At 40.8% G+C, this 24,142-nt stretch overlaps 2 protein-coding genes and 1 long non-coding RNA gene across 5 annotated transcripts; 2 read left to right on the top strand and 1 right to left on the bottom strand.

The window, feature by feature from the left end:
• Positions 1 to 84: 84 nt before the first annotated feature.
• LOC134190468 (leucine-rich repeat serine/threonine-protein kinase 1-like) lies at positions 85 to 23,909 on the bottom strand. Of its 2 annotated transcripts, none has more exons than XM_062658912.1 (19): positions 23,751 to 23,909; positions 20,933 to 20,973; positions 20,701 to 20,872; positions 17,314 to 17,367; positions 16,388 to 17,245; positions 14,143 to 16,327; positions 13,866 to 14,091; positions 13,685 to 13,807; positions 5,033 to 5,309; positions 4,820 to 4,973; positions 4,685 to 4,758; positions 4,235 to 4,357; positions 2,724 to 4,165; positions 2,528 to 2,659; positions 2,137 to 2,442; positions 1,819 to 2,079; positions 1,633 to 1,761; positions 575 to 1,490; positions 85 to 512 (listed from the first exon to the last, which is right to left on the bottom strand). In XM_062658912.1, exons 5-19 carry the CDS (start codon positions 16,884 to 16,886, stop codon positions 220 to 222), a joined length of 7,140 nt encoding a protein of 2,379 aa, XP_062514896.1. In that variant the 5' UTR covers positions 16,887 to 17,245; positions 17,314 to 17,367; positions 20,701 to 20,872; positions 20,933 to 20,973; positions 23,751 to 23,909; the 3' UTR covers positions 85 to 219. The 2 variants fall into 2 exon arrangements, with proteins under 2 accessions (XP_062514896.1, XP_062514895.1); XM_062658911.1 differs by having other exon boundaries at positions 20,701 to 20,869.
• On the top strand, positions 7,160 to 8,540 carry LOC134190964 (uncharacterized). Of its 2 annotated transcripts, none has more exons than XM_062659519.1 (4): positions 7,160 to 7,319; positions 7,451 to 7,585; positions 7,661 to 7,731; positions 7,806 to 8,540. In XM_062659519.1, exons 1-4 carry the CDS (start codon positions 7,245 to 7,247, stop codon positions 8,131 to 8,133), a joined length of 609 nt encoding a protein of 202 aa, XP_062515503.1. In that variant the 5' UTR covers positions 7,160 to 7,244; the 3' UTR covers positions 8,134 to 8,540. The 2 variants fall into 2 exon arrangements, with proteins under 2 accessions (XP_062515503.1, XP_062515504.1); XM_062659520.1 differs by having other exon boundaries at positions 7,186 to 7,226; positions 7,304 to 7,585.
• On the top strand, positions 9,979 to 12,460 carry LOC134191244 (uncharacterized). Its single transcript, XR_009971735.1, has 3 exons — positions 9,979 to 11,413; positions 11,490 to 11,571; positions 11,634 to 12,460. It is a non-coding gene; the product is annotated as an uncharacterized LOC134191244 (long non-coding RNA).
• Positions 23,910 to 24,142: the final 233 nt, after the last annotated feature.

Below are 24,142 nucleotides of genomic sequence, written 5' to 3'. Positions count from 1 at the left end.
ATGACATGCAGACAGTGCCACCTTGACAGTGCCACCTTGTAAAACTGCATTCACATGCAGCCAGCGATATATTATATTCCAAACAAAGGTAAAATACCTTCAATATATTTGTTCAGTACATGTGTACAAAATTTGCTATATGCAGAGAACAGCTTCTAGAGCTATCCTGTTTATCTCTTCATTAGCCTCTACAGTTACTGATTGAAAACAATCAAACTCTTACCATTTTCCTCCTTCCCAGCATATGATATCAGCATATTCATTGCTCTTATCACTTTGCTGTGGTCTATATAAATGCCTAAACCCAATTCCATATGAAATAACTTGATATGTATCATCCAGTTTCAGTCCAGCTGATTGTGGCATAATGTACAACACTTCGTCACTATAGAGAGGCAGAACTGAAAGGCATGTACACATCAATGAGTTAATGACAATGATATATCCAGCTTCTAAACCAACAAATAGATCTGCTCCCCGTGAAGACATTGTGCTGATGTAAAGCCTTGATCCTGTACAGTGAACTCAAGTCAATTGTGGTGACACACTGGCATATAATTTGAAGTTTACTTACTCTCTTCTAGCGGAAGAATGTCCCTAATTTTCAACATACCTGTCTGAAGACCAGCTCGATCAATCCATTTCAGTTGTGGTCGTCGAAGCTGCCCAAACCAGAGTCTCAAAGTGTTGTCTCCTTCAGTCTCATGATAACATGTCGCAGCATGAATGTATGGCTGAGCTCTTTGTTCTGATGGTTCAGAATTGATCTTTCCTGTTGCATTCATCACCAATCCAATCGTGTCTTGTTGCACTGTAAATCTAGCAATCTTTGATGATGACAAACCGCACCATACTTCTAATGTCCTTAAGTGAGTCACAAATTGTACACAGTTTGCTGTAGCAGTAGGTTGCTCTGGGTCTACATGAAGAACTTTAGCTTTTAAAATCAATCTATCACTATCTTTCAACTGGTCTGAGTAGAGATGTAATGCTCCACCAGTCACAGCCACTGCAACTACAGCATGTTGCTGACAGTGTTGGATAGCAATAATTTTATCTGAATGATATGGTTGTTCTATTGAAGCTAAATGAGCTGAATCATCAGGGTTGAGTTTGTAGACCAACAAACTTCCACAACGAGTTCCCAGCCATATTGAGTTATCAACTGTGCAAGCACACACTATCTTGGAGTTACAAAGTCCTCGATATTCCGTCACAGATTTGTTGGCCATGTTCACAACCAATACAGTTCCTTCCTTGCTTGTCCCTCCACACAACCACATTCGTGGAAGAGAGTTCTCATCCATATACCAAAGGCAGGCAATTCCCAAGGTTCTGGCTCTATCAAGATTTGACATCACCTTTGACACTCGAGAGAATACAGGAGAATTGATAACCGACTCAACTTGCTTCATAGATGGCCGATAGTCTGGGTCATGCTGCCAACAAGCCAACATTACATCTTGCACTAATGGCTTTGTGTGCTGTTCCTAACAATGACAAGCAAGTGAGCTGGCAACCTACTAAACAACATGGCTACAGACATCACTGACTACAACATAACCATAACCTTCTGCATGATGAAGCAACAAACATTAAACCTAATCTTACTACTCTTTAATATGTGTGTACCTGTGACGATAGTTGTGGCCTTTCTCCAAGGGTAATCGCTCTGTCTGCCTGTTCTGGACCCCATTTCCACATAGGAGATTTGTATGAGATGATGTAGTAGATCACCATAGCAAATGAGAACACATCAACCTTTCAGATACAAAACGATAGTTGTGCCAGCTCTTTATAATACTTATTACTAGTTACTTTTTCACTATACTGCACTCGTCCAGTAGACTGCACCAGTTCAGGTGCTGTGTATCGAGGTGTGTGCTCACCACCATCTTTGCTGCCAATGCGTCCGCTCAAACGACTGATGCCATAGTCAGCTAGTTTCACAAGGACATCGTCTTGAACTTCATTACTACATTGATGAGGTGAAGGAAAGGATAAGACCAACACATTGTCAGGTTTCAGATCACGATGGATTATCTCTTTCTCATGAAGAAAAGAAACTGCAGCTGCCACCTTTAGGTCAACACAGATTATTACAAATAAATTCCAACTTGACCAAATACTGCTCACCTGAGACAGAACTTGTTGCACAGTCCTAATACCAACTCGCACTCCAGCACTCTTGAACATCTTCAGATTATACTGCAAATCACGTTTCTCTGCATACTCCAGCAGCAGAGATAGTGAGCTCAAATCAACTCCAACAAGTTGAAGTATGTGTTTGTGTTTAACATGTATGAGAATATCCAGCTCCTGTCGTGCAAGTTTGTAACACAGTGCCGCATTGAAACCCGCAACCTGATCTGCGCATTGACCAGAATGATCTTTAGCACCACTAAACATTTTGATTGCCACTCTTTGTGTGCCACCATCATTCTGCAAAATGGACCCAAGATAACAGCAATATTACAATCCATAATAGCCTGAAAAATTCAACTAGTGATATAAATAGTATTCCTACATTTTGCAAACGTGCTCTGTACACTGCACCATAGCCTCCTTGCCCCAACAGTTCCACCTCTAGCCCATCTTTATGAATAAGAGATGATTCTGAAGACAATTTCAAGACATTTGATGGAAGGTCTTCAAATATCTGCCAAAGCCATTAAGAATACCTTTATCGACATGCCCCAAATATTTAATCATAATTGCCTCACCAAGTCTGGAGCTACTCTATCAAAACTGACATCCCCATGTCTGCCACAAGGAAATTCTCTTTGGCCACAACTGACCAATGCAATTGCATCTTCAAACACAATGCCATTGATAGCCCGGCCAATTAGTTCATTCCATGCCATTGAATGGATATCCACCCAGCTCTCTGCTCGAAGACGTAAGAGATCGTCATTAGTTTCATGGCCTGAGTCAACACTACCTGTAGTGTCAGATTTTGCTTTTGGATCAGAAACAGAACTGCCACTTTCTGGTGTTGCAGACTGAGACTGTGGTACAGAAGGCAGTTTCTGTCTCAAGCTGTCAAGATGTGAGTAAGTAGGAAATTCTTCCAGTTCTGTCTCGGCAGAATCTTGTTCTTTACCTGGTGGTGGAGACAGCATGCACTGTACACAAGGTATAACACAGTAGACATGCTTGAAATCACTTCGCTCTATGAGACCAGGATACCAGTCTTCAATTAGACGTTGGATGTGCCTTGACACAATGACTAGGGTCTCTGTTGCTACTCGTTTGCTATCTTGTAGTGTAGTTGCTTCTGCTTCACCCTTAAACCTTAAGACTTGACACATGTCAGATTCAGAGAGAAAAGCATTACCCATGTCACTAGCAGTACGGAAACTACACCCACTGTTCTCTGTGTTATCCTGCCTTTGTTGGCAGTAATATGTGTGCAATTTAAACAAATTTTCGACAAACACTGATAGCTGTATACAACCCACATAACGACGATTCTTCTCATCCAGTGGAACAGAGTTGTTGGAATGGTGACACCATACTGCAACTGAAGGAGCTGCAACATTCTCTTGTAGCTGCCAAAGAACCAACCCGTTGCAATGTAACTGAATGCCTGTAGACCAGAGCAACCACTCAGCACTAAAGACTTGGTTGGGAGGGCAGCACTCATCTTGTTGCACTTGATCAGCCACTAAAATGCCAAGTCCTAATAGCGAATGGTTCATACGACTGTCTGTAGTTATCTTGCACAGCAGTCGTGGCCAGAACCCACTAGGAACGTAGCTAATCATCCAAAACCTGTAATAAGGGATAAGTTGATCCAACACATAATCAGAGCTATTTTGTTTCGACAAAGAGGGCAATTTTTCAGTAAGTGGTGACAAACTTGATGAATCTGCAAGTAAACTTTCCTGAACGTTTGCAGTTTGCTCCTCCAGCCTACCTTGCTGCGTTCCTGATTGTCGTTGCATTGTAGTAGGGCTCTTAGCAGTTTCAGATGCCATGATAGAAGGTAATAGCCTTGCTTCTTCCAATGTGGATGGAAGGTGAGAAGGTATTAATAACCAATTTCCTCGCAGAGGCATTGCTACTTCAAATTTACTCATCAGATTGATATAAACTCCTAATCTGTGACTTGTTAGGTGTCTGTCACCAAACAACATCACCAAGTCTTCTTGTCTGATTAGACCTGCAACAATGAGAATTATAGGAAAGTTAGTTACCATAACCAATATTGAGAATGTGAAGAAATCATCACCATGATTTAGAAACAGATTTTCAGCTTTGATTGTGATGACATTTGCTAGCATTTTGCTTAACCACTGAGGGTTGAGAAAGTATGTTTGTTTCAGTGAAGGTTCATTGTAATGAAGCAACACTCCTGCAAATCAACAATATAATTCGCATTACATAGACATGAAGCAGAAAGTCCATAAACAGTTGATCATAGAAGTAATGGTTTGGAAACTCCTGCTTATTAATAAATGTAACAGTATGACTATCTCATTTGCAATTACTTAATAATTGAATGCAAAACAGCTAACGGATTCATATATAAAAATGCATACTACAATCATGTCCATATGAAGTACACTCAGCACCTACACACGTATGCGCGCACACACACAGCTCAGACACACACACGCACACACATGGCTTGAGATTTAATAATTACAAAAATTAAAATTGAGTAATGGTTTGTAATAACCTCTTTGATGTAGGAAGAGAACAGCTTGTTGCATTTCATTATCATCTTCAAACAAAGTTTGACACACTTTACTCCTTCAAAAGAGCAACATATTGTCATCATTCACATGGCATTCATTATTCTGACACGACAAACCTGAAATCTGACTCTACAATAACAGGGTCTTCTCCACAACATTCTTTGGCAACAGCTTCCTTTTTCACTCGCCTTTGGAGCTCTAGATAACTAGCAGGAACTTTCTGTTGCAGTAAGAGATGACTTCCTTGCTCATGATTGAGCTTGAAAGTTACTGAAAACGATCCATGTCAGAATTAAGTACTCTATTAATTTGTTGGTGCACGTACATACCTTTGCCCCCTTTGTCAAGCTGTAGGTTCACAGCAGTCTTGTATATACTTTCTCTAAGTCTCTCCATGCTGTCAGAACCTTGAGATTTACAACTGACCTCATGTGCCGCTAGAACAACTGGTAGGCCATGTTGAGATGACTTGTTCATGTAGAGGGTCTTGATCAAATTGTGCATATGTACTTGATAGTCTTCCTTATTCTTAAAACCAAATGGTTTGCCTTTTACAAGGTCCCAATGTGTTCCAACAATAATAACTGGAGATCCTGGAGCTCTTGCCTAACCAGCATAAAAATTTATCACACTATGTGTACAAGTACATATCTGTGTGCATGTGTATTTGTCTATATGTGGTCATATTATATCACTTTGTTGGCAGTGTAGCAGCAGCACGTGTGCATGCATACTTGCTGCATGTGGTGTGTGTGCGTGCGTGTGTGTGTGTGTGTGTGTGTGTGTGTGTGTGTGTGTGTGTGTGTGTGTGTGTGTTGTGTGTGCGCGCGTGCATGCACGCGTGTGTGTGTGTGTGTGTGTGTGTGTGTGTGTGTGTGTGTGTGTGTGTGTGTGCGTGTGTGTGTGTATGTGCATGTGTGTGCAGGTTTCTGGAAAGTGTCATATTTACACCGTGTACTAGAATGAATGGTTGAATGAAACGGGCGACATAAGAAGGATGTTTAAGAGCAAGGGTCTGCAATGTGAACACTGGACAAACAATTTATGACATCCAGCCTGTTTCGAACTAACCAGGCTGGTTTTACCTATTAGTCGAAGGAGTTACTGAAATAATGTCTTTGTTTCCATTGGAACTTGACAGTCATGAAAAGAGATGAATGTCCATTGCCAGCGCAGACAGCCCACAGCCTCAAATGATTGGGTGGCTCAATACTACTACTGTGCAGTGCTTCCATACGAAACCATCTCTACGCTGCATTCGCAAAATCCATCTACTTGCAGACATTGTTTATTCTACCGATATAGCAGAAAAGATTTTCTTTGTTGATCACATAACTGTTTTCTCTTTGCTTACGGCTGTTTACACATTAATCGCTGCCATTGAAGCGCAAACCATAAATGACATTTTTGTCATCAACTAAAATCCATAATAAATCTGGCAGATACAATAATCCAATAAACGATGAAGAAAGCACAGTCACTTTCTAGTCCTCAGCAGTTCAACTCTAATATAGAGTTGAATTGACATTGTCCAAAAATGTTTTAAAACAAGTACAGGTGGCCGGCCTGCACGACTGGCATCAAGTGGGAAAAAGGTGGTGCAACTAAAATACACTAGTGAGGTTGATACCATATACATTTAATCATGTGTATGTTTATTAGGGAACACATTCTGCAAGGATGTTTCTAACAAACTCATACTGGAGCAACTAATTATAAGAAGTGTAGAAACGACCCTTAATTCATTAATACAGCAAGAATGCTATGGTGTTTGTCACATTGTTTGATAGTGCTTTTTGGTTCTGTCTCCCTAGGCCTCATGGTTGTATGTCCCATTTTGCTTTCCAACACAGCAGTTTCATAACCATATCTTGTTACTCGAGACCTGATAAAGGTGGTGTCTAGGCACCACCCTGGATCCGTGACTGACTTGTACAGTAAGCTGAAAGTTGTAAATATCAACGTGCTGAAAAACGTGAGGTGAGAGGGCGGGGGTGAAACCATCACGTGCAAAAAGCAGTCTGGCACCGAGGCCAGAAACCCATGTGCTGAAAACGAAAAATGCATGTTAAAATTTAGTATATATATGTTGTCAGGTGCGCCCCTAGGTCCCTTCTTCGAAATCCTGTATCCGGCGCCCACAACTGAATCAATTTTAATGAACCGTATTTTCCAGGCTTCATACTGCTCGAGTTGCACAATATTCCTCGACTAAACGCAAGCTGCAGAGTCTGCAGCCACGTAGCCTCGCCCCAATGGATTGCAGCCCCGGATGCGCCGTCATCACCACTACATCTGGGGCGAGGCTAGCAGGCAAGGCGGACGACGACGCGTGTAGGTCCTTTTCTCGCAACAATTTGTAAAGACGTTGTGATTGGCTAACGTTGTTGAGAGTGGGAGGTGTCTTATATCTGGTCATGACCGGTTCCTCACGTGATTCAATCGTTATCAGCGTGCCCGAGTCACGCATTGCTCAGATTACAAAATACAGTGCTGTTACTTCTATTACTTCTCGTCGCTACGGTACACGTTTGTACCATTATGGTTTTGCTTGTGACTGGTTTGACGCTGTCCGTGGGCATCTTGTTCGTGTTTCGCAGAGTATTATTCACCTTGGTTAGAACATTTTTCTTTTGAACTATTTCTGTACAACGACTGCAGCACATTTTTTTGCAACGTGACCACGACCCATGACCGTTTTGGAGCTACTTGTAACTGTGCTCATCTGTGCTTTTCTTGTCTCCCAGTTTGAGAATGGCAACAAGAAGCGTCGTCAAGAGAAAAAGAAGCGTTCCCACGCTGTCCGTCAACGTGATCTTATGTCGACTCAACGATCAAACGCTAACAGAAATGAAAACACAGAGAAGTCATCATCCTTTGCAGTGAGTTTCGGAAGCACACGAAATGATGACGATCCTTGCATTGTAAATTAATTAATTAATGTCCGTTGTCCGCAGCAATCCGTGCAATACCGAAAGCAACTGAGTTCTGGGCAGGGAGTATTGACAACGGAAGACAAAAGCACTACGTATGCGTCCTACAGTGTACTCTTGTACTTGCCTAATTAATAATTTACCGGGTGTTCTCCCTATTGACGTACAGGTACATCAATTCTAGAGCAGGATCTGCCAGTAAGGATGTATCAGATTTGGACATGGATAATGCGGTATGGGTTGAATGTGTCGGCTTGAACCAGTCCGCACTTGTGGACATTTTGACCAGAAATCCATTGAACATTGCTGATGATGAATCTGATGAAGAAGATGATGTTTCAGCTGAGATAGTTTGGGACTCAGACTACATCGCCCTCAACAAATCAGTCCAGTTTGAACAAGATGATGTTTCATCAGAGTCTGAACAAGATGATGTTTCAGCTGAGATAATTTGGGATTCAGACTATATCAATCCAGCCAGCTTAGTGCAGTCTTAAAGTTCATATCCATCACATTCTCTCAGTCTGATCAATAGCAGTACTGTGAGGTCCAGGACCATTCAGTCTCAGCTTTTGTGTGAAGTGCAATTTTGGTGCAACTTCTTAAACCCTCGCTGTATTGTTTCTCAAACTGCAATGTTTGAAAACTACCTTTGATGCAACAACAATCAACCACATCTTTAGATATTTTACCAGCTCATGAGTATCTAAAGAATTCAACGTGACTTTGCTGATAAAACTTGACTGTGATGCTTGTACTCTGCAATGAGGAGTCACTATTGCAATGCCTTCAACGAGGATGCCTCAAGTGAACAAGTCATGAACAGTTGATTAGATTAGAGCAAGTTTTGAAATTTCTGTATTAATTAATTGAAGCAAACACCAAGACACCAAGCAGTCTGAAACTTACAGGACCAATCCCTACATTTCTATATTTGAGTGTAACATGAATCAGGGTTCGAAAAACCGGTCCCCAAATGGCCAATGCACTAGGAACGGTAAACCATGACAAAGGTAGACTTTGCAAATTTCCGAGTTTAGTAGGAACTTGAAAACTACTGTCTGTTCCCCATAAGTGTGAACTTTGAAAATCATCAATATCTCCGCTGTTGTGGTCTGGCATTTCTGTTTATCAAATTATCTAAGCCTTTCCTGCAAACGAAATGGGAAGATAATACTTGTGCATATCAAACACAAACGGGTGGAGCAATGGTTATTATCCAATTATCTTGTAAAACCAACGGATCAACAACTGGAACCATTTAAGATAATTGGTATAACATGGTCCAACTGGAGCAGCTCTTAGACCTCTAATGAGCACACCTGGTGTGACCTCTACTTCATTACTCACTTCCAAGTTCACGCTTATGGGGAACAGACAGTAGTACGGCGTAACCTGGGTACACAAAAACCTCAACTTTTCTGTCTACATGAACGTAAACTGTCCACCCGTGTGGTCCTAGATCCTAATTGCGCTGAAGCATGTGCACAAGGAATGACACTTAGGTACGTAATTATTAAAGAAACCGCATGCAGTAGGCTCGATTTTGACTGGCTTCCCGTACAATGGCGTGCATTCAGCACTTACGGAACTTGAAATGTGCAACACAAGTCGAAGCCAGAGCAATTCTAGCTGAAACCGGCGACTACCAATGTTTCTGGAAACCAGGTAATACCCCGTATTGTTTTCTTGTCTCGGTGCCAACTAGATTTGATGGCTAGGGATCTGATAACAGGCAATGCTCCTGCAAATCTAGTTGTGGGCGCAGACCGAAACTGCCTCTATCGTTGTTTTTTTCGGGGCACAAAAATTGCCATCAAGAACTATGGCTTCGCACTGTTCATTGAATTCATGCTCAAGGAATGCGCTGACAAGTGTCAATGGAGTCTGGCTTCGCTCTGCTTCACACTATGGTTTGCAAACCATGGTGTGTTATGTTTTGATTTGCGTGATACCAGGAATAAATTAGCATCAGTACGTACAAACCTATGTTCAGACTGGACTGGGTTTGATTACCTGGTTTGTCAGCCTAGCACGCTATTGTGATCCATTGTTTGAGCAGGAATCTCTAGACATGGCGTCTGACAACAGAGTTAGAATACTCCGCATGACAAACGACACAACAGTTCGTTACTCTGTGCTAGCACTGCGATAGCGACGAAAACGACGTCATCTGTCATCTTGCACGCGCTAGATTCTTGCTGTTGACGCCCTGTTTCTAGCAGCATCCACCACCACAGTAAGACGATGATTTCCACTGCTACTCTCGTAGCTATGCGCTACTCTGGTTACTAGGCGCTAAACAGCTAGGAATGTTCTGATAGCTCCAAACCAGACTCGAGCAGCGCAAACCAGCATTCCATCGGGCAGGTGCAACTTTAACACTAACTCAATTATGATAACAAGCTCAAACTAGGCTCGCAACCATAGTGTGAACACACCTACAATCTATTTGTCTGGTGTTACTTATGGTAAGAACTTCAAGTATGAGATAACGGAAATATGGCACGTGTGCATGACATCTGCATAAAGAGACCGTTGCCTTACAAACTGTTGGTCAGTTTTCAGACTCTAGGATGTCCCAAAGCTTGAAACCAGGATGAGAGTAACAAAAAGTAAGTAGCTCTACGACTGTTTGACTGATAACTTCTGAGCATCACAAGTAGGCGTGCCCGCGTACATTTATTGAGGGGCGTGGCATAAAAGAATTGCTTTGGCGACCAACATTTCTTAGGTTTTTCGAACCTGAAGTCTGTCATTGATATTAGCTGAAATTAACTCAAATTTAGACACAATTGAATGCACCCAAGCGAAGCCGGGCAATTTAGCTAGTCAGTATCTAGAGCGCGCTTTACTATCACGCATTTCTAGACCGCCTTCACCGTTGACTGAAACGACACTCGCGACGCTCGCGAGGACAAGACTCCGAGTAGGTGTCAAAATGCTGACGTTGACGCTATATACCATTCCAATATCATTTGATGAGCGTCAAAAAACGACGAGCCACTATACGCGCATGCTCTAATATGATTCGTATATCTAGACCATGAATACAAAAGTCTGTGATTTGGTTTTCATTTCCTCCCGCACCAAGTTGTAGCGGAGACGCTTCCATTTTTTTGCATCCTGCCAGGCTGGGCGCCTCGCATCTCTAGGCTACCGTGACTTGATCTGCCACAAGCATCCATACTTTTAGACGTATGCACTTTTCGTAGGCACTTTTCGTAGGCTTCTCTTCCATAGTTTACTTCCGGTTATTTCACTCCCGGATTCGATTGCATTCCTGGGGTCCGCATTTGTCTTGGAACAGTTTTTAGTGCTTCACTCTTATTTTTACCACAGGGTGGGACTCACGCATTGTTGAGGCCACTACAGTGCCCAGTGCCAGATCCAGGAATTTTTGAAAGAGGGGATTCACAGTTAGCAGTTATCTATGGCATTACTAAATGTCTCTTTTCTAATGAAATTATATGAAATTATTGAACCACGCCTATTGGAAAAGAGGGGTTTCAACCCCCAACCCCCTCTGGGTCCGGCCCTGGTGCCATATCATACCATTAGACCTGGTTTTTGCGTTTTTGCTACACTTTTACTTATGGTTTCGCTTGTGATTGGTTTGACGATTTTGTGAGCATCTTCTTCATGTTTCGCAGAATATTCTTCACAGCAGTTAGAACATGAAACATGTGCACGAACTGTACAACAACTGCACCACGTCTTTCTGCAACTTGATCACGCAACCTAGAGGACCGTTTCTGCAGATGCTTCTACATACATGTATGTGCTCATCTCTCTGCTTTCTTCAGTTTGAGAATGGCACCAATAAGCGTCGTTAAAAGCGTTTTTTCCACAGGGTCTGTCAACGTGATCTGGTGCCAACTGAAAGATCTACAGCTAACGGAAATGAAAATACAGTGAAGTCATCATGCCTTGCAGTAAGTTTCCGTAGAACACTACTGATGATGATGATTTGTGCATTACTGTCCGTTCTACGCAGCAATCCGTGCAATATGGCAAGCAACTGAGCTCTGGGTAGGTAGAAGTACTTGAGTCTGAACGTGGTGGCTTAATTGAACCAGTTGGCGGTTGAGGCCGATTCATCTGCTTCTCAAAGCGTAATCAACCTTGCGGTCAGGAAGAACTCTACCAAGCATTATACACTTGGAAGAGATGATGAGCACGGTTTCCAGTCATTTTGACCAGAGATTCATTGGACAAGGCTGATGAGGAATGTGATGAAGATGATGTTTCAGCTGAGATAGTCTGGGACTCGACTACATCAATCTGACCAAGTCAGTCCCGTCGAACAGGATAATGTTTCAGCTGAGACAATGGGGGATTCAAACTTCATCAATCCAGCCAGATCAGTGCAGTCTGAACTTGAATATTCATATCCATCACATTATCTCAGACCAATCCATAGCGATAGCAATAGCATGACGTCAGTTCAGTCTCAACTTTTGCCAGAAGAGCAACTTTGCAACTATATAAACCCTCAATGGCCATGTCTTGATTTTCAAACTGCAACGTCTGAAATCTGCCTTTTGATGCAACAACATGATCAGCCACAATTTTATATATTTTAGCAGCTTATGATCAAGTATCTTAGAGAATTCAAGTTGATGTTGCTGCTTTTCTTGACGTGATCCTGATGTACTCTGCAGTGAGGAGTCACTAGGGCAATCTCTTCAATGACAATGTCATAAACAGCTGATTAGTGTAGGTTATGCATATTTCTGCATTAATTAATTAAAGCAAACACCAGGACCCCAAGCAGTCTGAAACCCACACTTTGGTGTGTGTGTGTGTGTGTGTGTGTGTGTGTGTGTGTGTGTGTGTGTGTGTGTGTGTGTGTGTGTGTGTGCGCGTGCACGCACACGTGCACGCACACGTGCACGTGTACGTGTGTGTAGTAAAGGAGGATTGACGGTTCATAGATGTGTAGAATTCTAGCGTGCACAATGTTCATTCATCAGACCTGTTGCCTCTTGGAGACAAGTTTGACCGTTTTAAGGTAGCTTTTGAACAGGACAGGTGTGTGTGTGTGTGTGTGTGTGTGTGTGTGTGTGTGTGTGTGTGTGTGTGTGTGTGTGTGTGTGTGTGTGTGTGTGTGTGTGTGTGTGTGTGTGTGTGTGTGTGTGTGTGTGTGTGTGTGTGAGTGAGTGATGATATGGCATCTGCAGCTCAGGGAAGAGTATTGAAAACAACTGGACTGTTGGGTTAGAGCTTATTGGTGAGCATGTGCATAATCCTTTTGGGAAAGGAAATCACAATTGCCTCTCTTAACTTAGGAGTATAACATAATTAAGTACCTGAACAATATAATCAGGAACGAACAAGACTGCTGGCTGATCCTGTAACATACATTTGTGAGATCTCTGATGGCACAGCTTCTGTGATAACGTCTAGTGCTAAAATGCACCATAGTCAGTGCCCCTGGATGTCTTCAGTTCAGGTTCAGTAAGTAGTCAGCACTGGTCCATAGACTGTGTAATGCAGTGAGATCCCACCGTTAAACAAGGAAGCTCTCTTCAAATTTAGTGAAGGGCTTGACCATATGTCCATTTTTGTCAGATATTACGCATTGGGCAGAATCCAGTTTGTGCCCAGCAGTAAAGTTGACTATTTAACTAAAAAAATGCAGCTGGTACTCGAGAACTTTAATTCTGTCATTTAGCCCTTTGTCAGTTACTGCGTGAAAGTCTGTGGTGTATGTTGCAGTGGTTGTGCACACCCTCAATGTGTGCATACAATAATGAAAACGGCCGATCAAATACAAACATCAAACTAAAATAACAACCAACTCTTCAGAAACCAAGAAACATGCATATGGTGCCCAAAGAAAATGAAAGCATGAGTAAACTATTATGTGTGGTAAACTCTATTAGAAAAGGTGTCGGTGAAACAAGGAATCTGCATAAATCATTAATGCTTCAACAACTAATAAACTATGAGATGACTATTACAAGCACCCAGTTGGATAAAAAATTTACCACCCACTGCAGTTCGAATGCATGACAATATACAATACACATACTGTATTCTCACCTCAATGTTTAGTAACCACTGTCGCATGCGCTTCACTTCATCTTCACCAAGAGTCATATCCCACACCACGAGGTAGAGAGAATGTTCAGAGAGAAAACACTGATGTGTGGCATAGTATTCAACCTATAGCAAAAGGCATTATAAGAAAACTAAACACCCAATACCATGCAGTAATGCACACCTGTCCTGCAAAGTCATATGTAATAAAAGTCACAGGTGCATGTTTGTCCTTAGAACGACCCCGCAGACGATGTGGCTCCTTTAGGGTCCATTCTACAAGGTCCACACCTTTTGTGGATGCCTGCTGCTTGTTGGCTTGCCCACCACGCAGTCGAATCAGCAGGCTTGTTTTACCGCGTTTCTCATAACCAACTACTGTCAGCTTTAACTGGCGATGTTCAACTGAACTACAATAATGATGGTTTAAAATGTTCAAGACAAGAAGAAAATGTACTTACTCTTGTTTCAAAGAATAAAGATATGTTAGAATTTCCAGTGCACTGCCTTTTGCTATTCCTGGAGAAGGAATGTGCATTTGGTCAGCATCCAGTTTTAAGCTCCAGAGTTTGCGTTTCAGGCGACCAAGCTCCAGAGGAAGTTCTGTTAATTCTGGATTCCCTTCTAAGTGCAAATATTGGAGTTGTTCCTGGTATCCTATTGCAGCTGGAAGAAATTTCAGTCGATTGTTTCTAAGGTCAAGTCGAAGGAGTAGTGGATAAAGCAGCTGCAAGCGTTGAACTTCCACTTCGTCTCCAGTGTTACCATCTGCCCTGAAGTTAATCCTCTGTGTTTGCATCATGTATGGAGATTTGGATAGCTGAAGACAAACGGAAGTCAGAAAGTTGCCCATTAGGTTCAGCCTCTTCAGTGTACACAAGATTTCATGAGACTGATGACTACAACGATGGCCATGGTCTACAGATTCATGTCCCATTTCAGCTACATAACAGATATGATAATGGCTGCAAGATTCCACTTCTGTAGACACTAGCTCCGTGTGAGAAAGATTTAGAGTTTCAAGATGTGCAGGGTATTGGCACAAAGAACCCATCTTAACAATCGGGTTATGAGAAAGATTCAGATGAGTAAGGTTAGGTGCCAGACAAGGCAAACCACTTGGAACATTATAAAATCTATTATCAGCCAACTTGAGAGTCTTCAAACCAGACTGTTTGTCTTCAAAGATTTCTTGCTCCACATCTTCACTTATTGCCCAATATGAGTCTAGTTCTGTTGCATTCATTCCTACCTGCAGAGAACTAGCCACATAAGCGATTCCACAGTTTTTTGACATGTAATTGTCATCAGCTAGGGGCAAAGCAGCCATTTTACCATTACTGTAATAGGTCACTTTAACCCAAGAGCATTGCCTCAATAAGCTACAGCTTGCTTCATGTCCAGCCCCAGTTACATTGTCAAGCGTATTACCACCAGTTGGAGACCGATGATATAATATGCTATCCCTCACACCTTTGGGCAATGACTCAACAGGAAGGCTGGAAAGATGGTTATGTGACAAATGTAATGACTGCAGTGAAGGCGCAGTCCACATATTAGAAGGAAGACTTTCGATTTCGTTATTAGTAGCTGTTATTTCAGTTAACAAAGGATATGCAAACAATGAAGATGGCAATGCCTGGAGGCAATTTCTATTTACATTGAGTGTTTTCAGTTTGTAGTTTACCTTCAGTGTTACCAGTTCTTCATTTGTCAACAATTCATCTTCAATGTCTAAAGATGCTAAACTATTCCTAGCCAATTTGATTTCAACTACTTCACTTAATTTCCACAAGCACTGTGGAACACTAAGCAGTGCATTGGCACTGGCATTCAAATAAGTCAATGTGTGACAAGTCCATCCCTGTAAATTGGCATCTGATACACCATCAGTAGGAAGTTCAGTGAGGAGGTTGCCAGACACATCCAAGTAAATCAAATTTTCTAGCCGAAATACTTCTATTGGTATATTCAGCAACTTGTTTGATTTCAAGCTCAGCCAAGTAATAGGTTGACACGAGCTGCTTCTCAAAGTTTTTATGGAAGGAGAAAAGTAATGGGTAACTGCAGGAGCAACAGCATTTTCAATTGTGTCACTAATAGAGTATGGCTGATAATCATCTTCACTGCACATCAAGTATGTCTCACTCAACCACTCAGTGTCAATCTGCACCAGGGATAATCCATGCCATGAAATTGCTAAAGCATTAACCTGACTGTCTGCATCCTTTTCTTGCACCATTGATGAACGAAGACCATTGCATCTCAACAACAGATGTTTTGATATAAGATCGTATCCTTGAAACAATGAGACACACAATGCTAAACCACGTTCGTCTGTAGCTCCTTCTTTCAACAAACAGTCAACTATCTGTATGTCACCTCGTATACATGCTTCCACCAGTGGAGTGACTTCACTGTTTGCCTCATTAAACTGTGTTGCAGCGATGCTAACAGACTTCGTAAATAGATATTGTTTGCTTCTGTTTCCAGAAGACATGAATACACTATGCGATGAAGATATGGGCATTCCTTCAGTATATGAACCAGGTCCATCATGAATAGACTTCGAGAAATGAAATGCTGGACTACTTGCATTACATATTGTAGATGATCTGGGCCGACCACGTAGGTGTACTTGATCATCTGGAACAGGACAAAAACTATTTACACTAACATTGCTAGAACCATTGGATATCCTAAAACCTGCTCTGGATGCCTGGAAGCGAACACACCTAGATGCATCCTCACCAGCCTCTGCAGCCTTCTTTATGACATCTTTAGCGTCAACTGTAGGACTACCTAAAGCATTAACATCAGCTCTGTGCTGCAACAACAAAGCTACCAACTCATATCCTCCATTCCAAACAGCTTCGTGAAGAGGTGTGCGTCCAGTTTTAGCAAAACTATTTATATTAACTGTCTGGTTAAAAATGCTACTGGCATCCATTGTTTCAAGTCCTCTTTCCTCATCTAGCAGTGACTGGACAGTGTCAAGATCGCCAGTCTCACAAGCCACATGCAACGGTGTTCGACCATCTCGATCAACTGCATTCACATGACATATGACTTCTGCTGGTAGAACTGAAGCATTCTTGTTAACAGAGACATGAGGCTTCAGCAAGTGCTTGATCACATCAGCTTTCTTTAAAGATGCTGCTACATGAAGTGGAGTTGATCCCTCATAGTCAGCCTTGTTGATCATATCAGGATAGTGACAAACTACAGTTGCTATTACTGTATCAGTACAGTGATAGCAGCAAAAGTGAAGTAAAGTATGACCAGTTGATGGTACTGGTGGTGGATGGCGAACATACTTAAGACACTGAGATAAGAGATCAGCATGATCATTCCTTGCAAGTCTACAACGTCAACATGCAATCTAATTAGTGCATATTCTTAATGTTCATGTTATATTTTACTGAAAAATGAGGCATTCTCCATCAGGATTTTCTGGCTGGAAAAGGGCCATTCCAGTTATCCGTTCTCCATAATTGGAAAATACTTGATCAACTGCATGACAACTGCCATCCAAAAATGCGTTTGTCAAGTCTTTCTGAGAAGCTATAAACATCACAAATCATGTGATGTTGCTACATAACTTACATAAGTTAAGTCATTGCTGTCCCCACCTAAAATTCTCTGTTTTAGCTTTTCTTCTTGGGAGTTGTTTTTCAAATACTTCACTACAAGACAGATATGCTCTACAATGTCTGCATTGTACAAGAGTCAAAAAGAGATTATCATTACCCATGTAACCAATTAATAACTGTCTGCTTTCCTCTTGTTTACCTCATACACAATTTACAATAATCTGATATGTAATTTGCTACTAAATAGTCTCTGTCTAGTACAGACCAGCTGATATGCTTGGTATATATATATATACATAAACATGTATATTGACAAAACATATATGTATTGACTAACTCATTGGCAAATATGTACTACTACTCATCTAACATCTATGACTGGCTAAATTCAATCATTAGCATTCTGTAACTCTGTCTGTCTGTGTGAGTGCCTACTTGTCTGTTAATTAAATAACACTACTGATGCAACACTTGTAAGAAACCGGCTGTACAAAGTACAATAACTACAATAGCCCACTAGCACCAATCAAACAAGAATACAAGTAAGAGATTACAAACACAGCACTAGCAACCCAGAGCCAACTAGTGGCTAAACAATCAGGTAAAGCGATTAGGTAAACCAGTCTGCAGAACTGCCTGTCTGTCTGTCTGTCTGAACATGCCATCCATGTCATCTCTTTATAAATCATTGCAAGTTGGCTGCTACTATTCTCTTGTCATCATCCAACAGTCGAGTACAGTGTCTTGCTAATAGCGGATGCTCAAGAGAAGAAAGTGACATGCATCATACATTTCGAGCATAATCAAACAGAATCTATGGTAGCAAGTCTCAACAAACTGTCATCAAAGAAGATAAAGTCCCAGATCAAATCATTTGTGCAATCTGATGATTTATCTTGCCCACTTCAGTGCGTGAAATCTTTGCTCGTTCAAGGATCACTTCATCGTCTTTCATCTTACAATGGAAAGTATATTTGGACAAAAGTTGTTTCTCAAGGTTTTGAGCTTTACGATAAATGCAATCCAAGACGTCCTTCCCTATAATGTCAATCTTTACTGCTGGCATAAGAAAGGGTCTAGGTTTGTCCTTTTTGTGGGCAGAGAATGCATGTCTTAACAACTGCTCTGCCAGCCTAAAGTGCAATTTCTATACATGGAGACATAATTCAGTTCTACATGCTATTTTAATATTTGTAAACTGCTTCTTGCCTAAATCTTCAGAAATGATATTGTTGATCTACCAGGTCACTTCTACTGTCTATCAGTAAAGTTCGATGATTGCTTTTTCCGCCCAGACATAGTTGTTTGGAGTTCTTATGTTTGAGCTCACTGTCCCATTTGAAGACAACGTTGCGAGTGCTGCAGAGGTCAAAGAAAATCAATAAGCCTTCTTGCGAGAAAGTTTATAAGAGCTGGATGGTGGAATAGGATTCATCCCATCCATGTTGGTTCCTGTGGTTTACTTGATATGCCAACACGCAGCAGCAAAATTTCACATCAGTCCTTTCACTTACAAATGTCTCAAATCGCCTTGTACTGCTCATTCACTATCTGGTGCAAGAGGAACAAGAAAGACTGAGAAGATCGACCCCTATTTGACTAGTGTTGTCTTGATTCTGTTACTTGTTGTTTTAGTTATATGCTTTAATTATATGGCTTAATAACTTTACGGATAGTATCTGGTGGTTTTCTTAAAGCTGTGTTAGTTATTGTCTTAGCCGGGGCCACAGATACGCCCTCAAGTGACGATGAACCAACTGTCTGTCTGTCTGTCTGTCTGTCTGTCTGTCGGTCAAAGGTACAAGAACTTTAACTCTACATGAAAGTGAAGCTGTCTGTCTGTCTGTCTGTCTGCCTGTCTTTGTTGCAACACATGCAAGCAAAAAGCAATCCAAAAGAAATAAGAAAAAGATCAAATTTGGAGTAATAGAATAATAAGAATCTTAACTCACCATGAGACACAAATTTCTCTATTATACTGTCTACAACTGTAGAAATGTCTCAGATACCAACCATAGGAGCTAATCTAGGGTAGGAACTTCATCCACCATTCTCCATTAGAAAAATGATATCTTATCTTTCACATTGTTCTTTTTCCATCTGCATGTAGCAACTAAGGTTACCTCAAAGGGAACAGAAAAGACTCGTGTTTTTCATCGTACTCTATATTGTCCAGACGTTGACTGATGTTACTAGATCCTGAAGAACCAGTTTTTCCTCATGGGAGATCAACCAACACTGTCCAGCTTTCCACTATATGGAATTTCATGTAGGCAAAAAGAATGCTTCCAGATCACAGTTATGCCACCATGCGTGTCTCCCTCTAGTCAATGCCGCAGGGTAGTTGTTAAGAACATCCTGTGAAATTTGGTCCTGCCATGCAAGACGCACTGTTTACCTTGTGTTTGATCTATTTCCATCATTATTATGGTATCTAGGTAATCTTGAAATTCACGCAGAAGAGAACATTCTATCCTTCATACATGTATCAGATACAACTATACTCTAGATTGTATTTGTGATTTTGTCTATAATATATAGCCTTGCAACTTGATACTGTAGTGTTTTAAAATGTTGAGATTCAGCCATGTTCTATCTAGAGTGCGTTTTACACAACATTTAAAGTTTCAACATCATGTGACAGATGACCATGTGATGCACAAACCAATTTTTTTATGATGACTGCCACCAGCTTAATTCACAGATTGCTATAATTAACATTATCATATTTTGCAAGCTCAATCATTAATTAACTGATGAAACAGTCGGCAAAGTTGCCCTATAACAATGTTGCTGATATGCCAGCATATCTCTTCTATTAAAGATGATTTGATGATTCATACAATACTGATGTACACAAACAGACAAGCACAAAAGACAAGACAAAATACCAAATAGATGTAGATGTATTTGAATATCAGAAATCAAGTACACTTAACACCATTAGACCCTACTTGCAGGTTGCTGTAGACTGATTTCTTTCCTTTTAGCTAGGTTTATTCCCTTCTAATTTAATCAACCTGCTTGTCTAGATCTCTCTCTGCCCATGCTCTAAAATGCTGACTAAAACATTTATCCTTTATTCTGCTGTGGATCTACACAACACAAAATTTATTGCTACATACGACTAAGTACATACTTTAGATAATATTCGCTCCTAAATATCAGCAGTGGTAACATCTAGCCAAACATACAACTTGTCTTACTTAGGCTAAAAACCTAAAGAAATGAGCCTACGAAGCAACTATTTCAATCTAAACTATCAGTCAAAATTGGTTTTGATATTCACACACGCACACACACACACACACACGTGCACAAGCACACACGCACACACACACACACACACACACACACACACACACATGCACACACACACACTTTTTACATAGCATACACCTAAGAACTTTTAGTATCTCCACATACCTTCACCCTCCTCTAGCAGCTTAACACATCCTGCAAAGTGTTTACTCCTTGCAATGTCTAAAGGTGTACGTTGGCTTCCAGCATCTCGTACCAATGGGTTAGCGTTATATTCCAGCAAAAGCCTGATGCACTCCCTTCGTCCAGAATGTGATGCCAAATGCAGTGCAGTCTACTTATATATAAATACATCATGTCATAGACTTCAACTGCAGACTGTAACAACAAAACACACCTGTTTACCATCTCCATAGACAGACGTCACATCAGGATCACCTAAAATGAATACAAATTAATGCTACACAACGTTTGTTAGAACATTTCTCACAACATAAGAGCTAAACTCAATATGCAAATACTTCATAACACATCAACAAGGTATAACATTGATAAAAGATGTGCTATGGTGAATATTGGCAATGTTATGAGTCACTGCCAATATATAATCCACTGACATTTTGACGTAGAGTACAAAGACACTGTGACGTAATCAACCATTGAGCTAGCTATCAAGGTGATGTACTGGTACCTCAAGAAGACAAACCCAGACAAACTCAGACTTACCTGAATTCAGTTGAACCTACCCTACCAGCAAAAGCAAAATGACAGTATTAAAAGATGGCGATGTAAACAAGAGCTCCAAAAAACCGTACACGTAAGAAATATAGGTTAAATACAATGTTATGTAGCCTTGAACTTCCAGACCAGAGAGCGCACGAACTCTAGTCTGGATACTAGATGATTTCGGAAGTACTTGTCAAAAAGTGATGCTAAATGGTAGTCTTACAGTGTAGGATCGTTTTATCAAGTTCAATAATGAGATGGAAAGATCCAGTGCTTTTGCATTACGCAAACATATCATTTGTAAATGTCATGAGATCTCACAAACAAAAAAAAGAGACGACTGCCGTGTTTGCACGCTATCTTGCTGAACGGCATGAAACGACGACTCTTTGATTCTGCAGTAGAACGTTAGCTAGTCTAGCCACTCGACTAGAGAGACTACTACTCTTCGACCAGTTGTCAAAGCTAGGTGATGGTCTAGCGATGCTGCTGTGCATGTCCTGTCACCGCAAGTCTAAAAAGATTGAAGAACTGGAGCTGAAACTAAAACTAAGATGCGTGCGTGCGCCAGAGTCTCCATTCATGGCTCTTGCGTGCCTCTGGCGTGCACTTAGCCGCCAGGAGGATTTCACAGGCGTAATCAGCATTAGTGCACTTAGCATAACCAATTACTGCTAAACCAATCAGAATTTAGAGCCAACATTCCGGATCTAATGCGCTGATTGGCTTAGAGGGCTATTTCCGAATCAGTTTAGTACCAGACTAGAGTTTGCGCGCTGCTCTGTGCGCTCTCTGGTCTGGAAGTTTGAGGCTAAATGTAATGCTGCTGAAACTTATACTTCTCTCAAGTTATGAAATAAGAAAGTGCCCAAAACAATGGCTAGAAATAATAAATGGCAAATATCTATAGTCCAGAACATATGAAATTCCCAAATAAAATCTGCCACTGTACTTTTTCAAGAAAAATGACAAATAATTTCCACCAACACTTCATTTTATATTTTATATGGTATAACAGTTTACAAAATCATTAAAAATCTGATAATTTCATGAGCATAGAGAGACCAAAAACATGACTGGAAAATGATTGGCATAGTTCCAGTGTAATAAATGTCACATTGTAGTGTTTCACTTGTACACAGGCACCAAAATGTAAAACACCTTTGCCAACATGTTAATTAAATGACCACAACTGCTACTACAGCCGCTATTAAATTGGCAATAGCATACTCATGACTGGTCACACAGAATGGTCAAATTATATATCCCTTATGTTATCAACACAGCTCTGTGCTTGTTCATTTTAAGAAAGCACATGCTGGCAGTGACCATACAACATATGTAAACAAACAACTCAGCAATTGCAGCATATCAAAACCCTGACACCAAAGAACAGAACATGTCACGCATGCAGAGTATGAGCTAGACCAACAACAAACTCTAAATAACTTGCCACGGGGTGCTACAACACCAGTCAGCAGCTAGTCATAAATTCCACCCTTGAAAAGATACAGCATCATGTTATTCACAATGCACTTAGTGTCTTGCAAATGCCTGTCATACAGTACATGGTTGAACACATTCCTTCAAAGCAAATGTAAAATTCACAGTTGTAAAAATACTCATTGGTGAGCAAAGCGAGCCTCTCTCTTTTTATGTCAATTGGAAGTCGTGATGTTATATTTATTTATTTATTTATACGTGTACTTCAACTGTCATCATATGGAGTTACAGCCAAACAGGGAGACAAATCGACATAACGACAATGCCAGGTGAATATAATTTCAACTTGGCAATACATGCACTAAAACATGAATCACGAGTCCCTTCTCGAGAGATTGACTCTATTAAAATTTACTGGCAAGGAGAGTGAGTTGACTCCGATTTCACTCCTGTGCATGACTAAAGAGAGGAGAGTGAGGCTTTGACAAAAGGAATGGGAAGATCACCCTCACTTGCACAACACAATATATGTTACACAAACATTTACTATAGTATTTAGCATACCAAATGCAACTCACAAATAAACTCTAACTTTTAGCAGGAACATTGCAAAATCTCTACTTTCATAATGTCTAAACCCCAACACATTTGTTTAAAAGCATAGTGCAATGAGTGTTTCAATGTTCAATAGAAAACTACAAAACAAATTGAGACATTGAAAGTATTTTCAAATACAATCTCCTGTTCCCCACACAGGTTTCTTCAAACGGTGACAAATACACAACTGCAGGCAAGCAAATGGTTCAAAGCAGACAAGCAAACGTAAACAAATAAACAAATAAACAAACACAAGCGAGCGCATGCGCGCATAGGCTACCAGCCTGACTGTAGGTCTAATGTTCCTTTAGTAGAATCTTTTCTGTTTTGTTGATGTTTAAAAATAAAATTGAGCTAATCGAAAACAGACAATTGCAAACCATAGACCTATCGAAACAGAACGGCTGACTCACACAGACTGACAGACAGAAAAGCACAGAAATACTCACATTGTGCGGAATCAAGAATCTTTTTGAGACAAGGTGTACATCCATCTTGAGCAAAAAGGTGAAGCAAAGTCCTTCCTCCACGATTTCTAAAGCGATGGCGAATAATATCAGGTCTCTCGTCCAACAAATTGTTGAGATATGTAACGTCAAGTTGCTGCAGTGCGTTCAGTGTAGTGCGTTCTAGATCCTGCGACACGGGCTGCATGACGAGACTGTGACATCCGGGTGTTTAATTCTTGCTCCTAGAAAGACAAGTGAAAGTGAAAGGTGTAGAGTGAGATACTGCTCATAATAAACTTTCACGATGGACCTTGTCTTTTCTAACTAAGTTAAACGACAGTAATTATTTTATACTTTACATGCAACTAGATGCAATCAAAGTTCGTGGAGAG

This window comes from Corticium candelabrum, chromosome 15 (assembly GCF_963422355.1).
Source record: "Corticium candelabrum chromosome 15, ooCorCand1.1, whole genome shotgun sequence".
Taxonomy (NCBI): domain Eukaryota; kingdom Metazoa; phylum Porifera; class Homoscleromorpha; order Homosclerophorida; family Plakinidae; genus Corticium; species Corticium candelabrum.
This window is presented reverse-complemented; position numbering and strand designations above follow the sequence as displayed.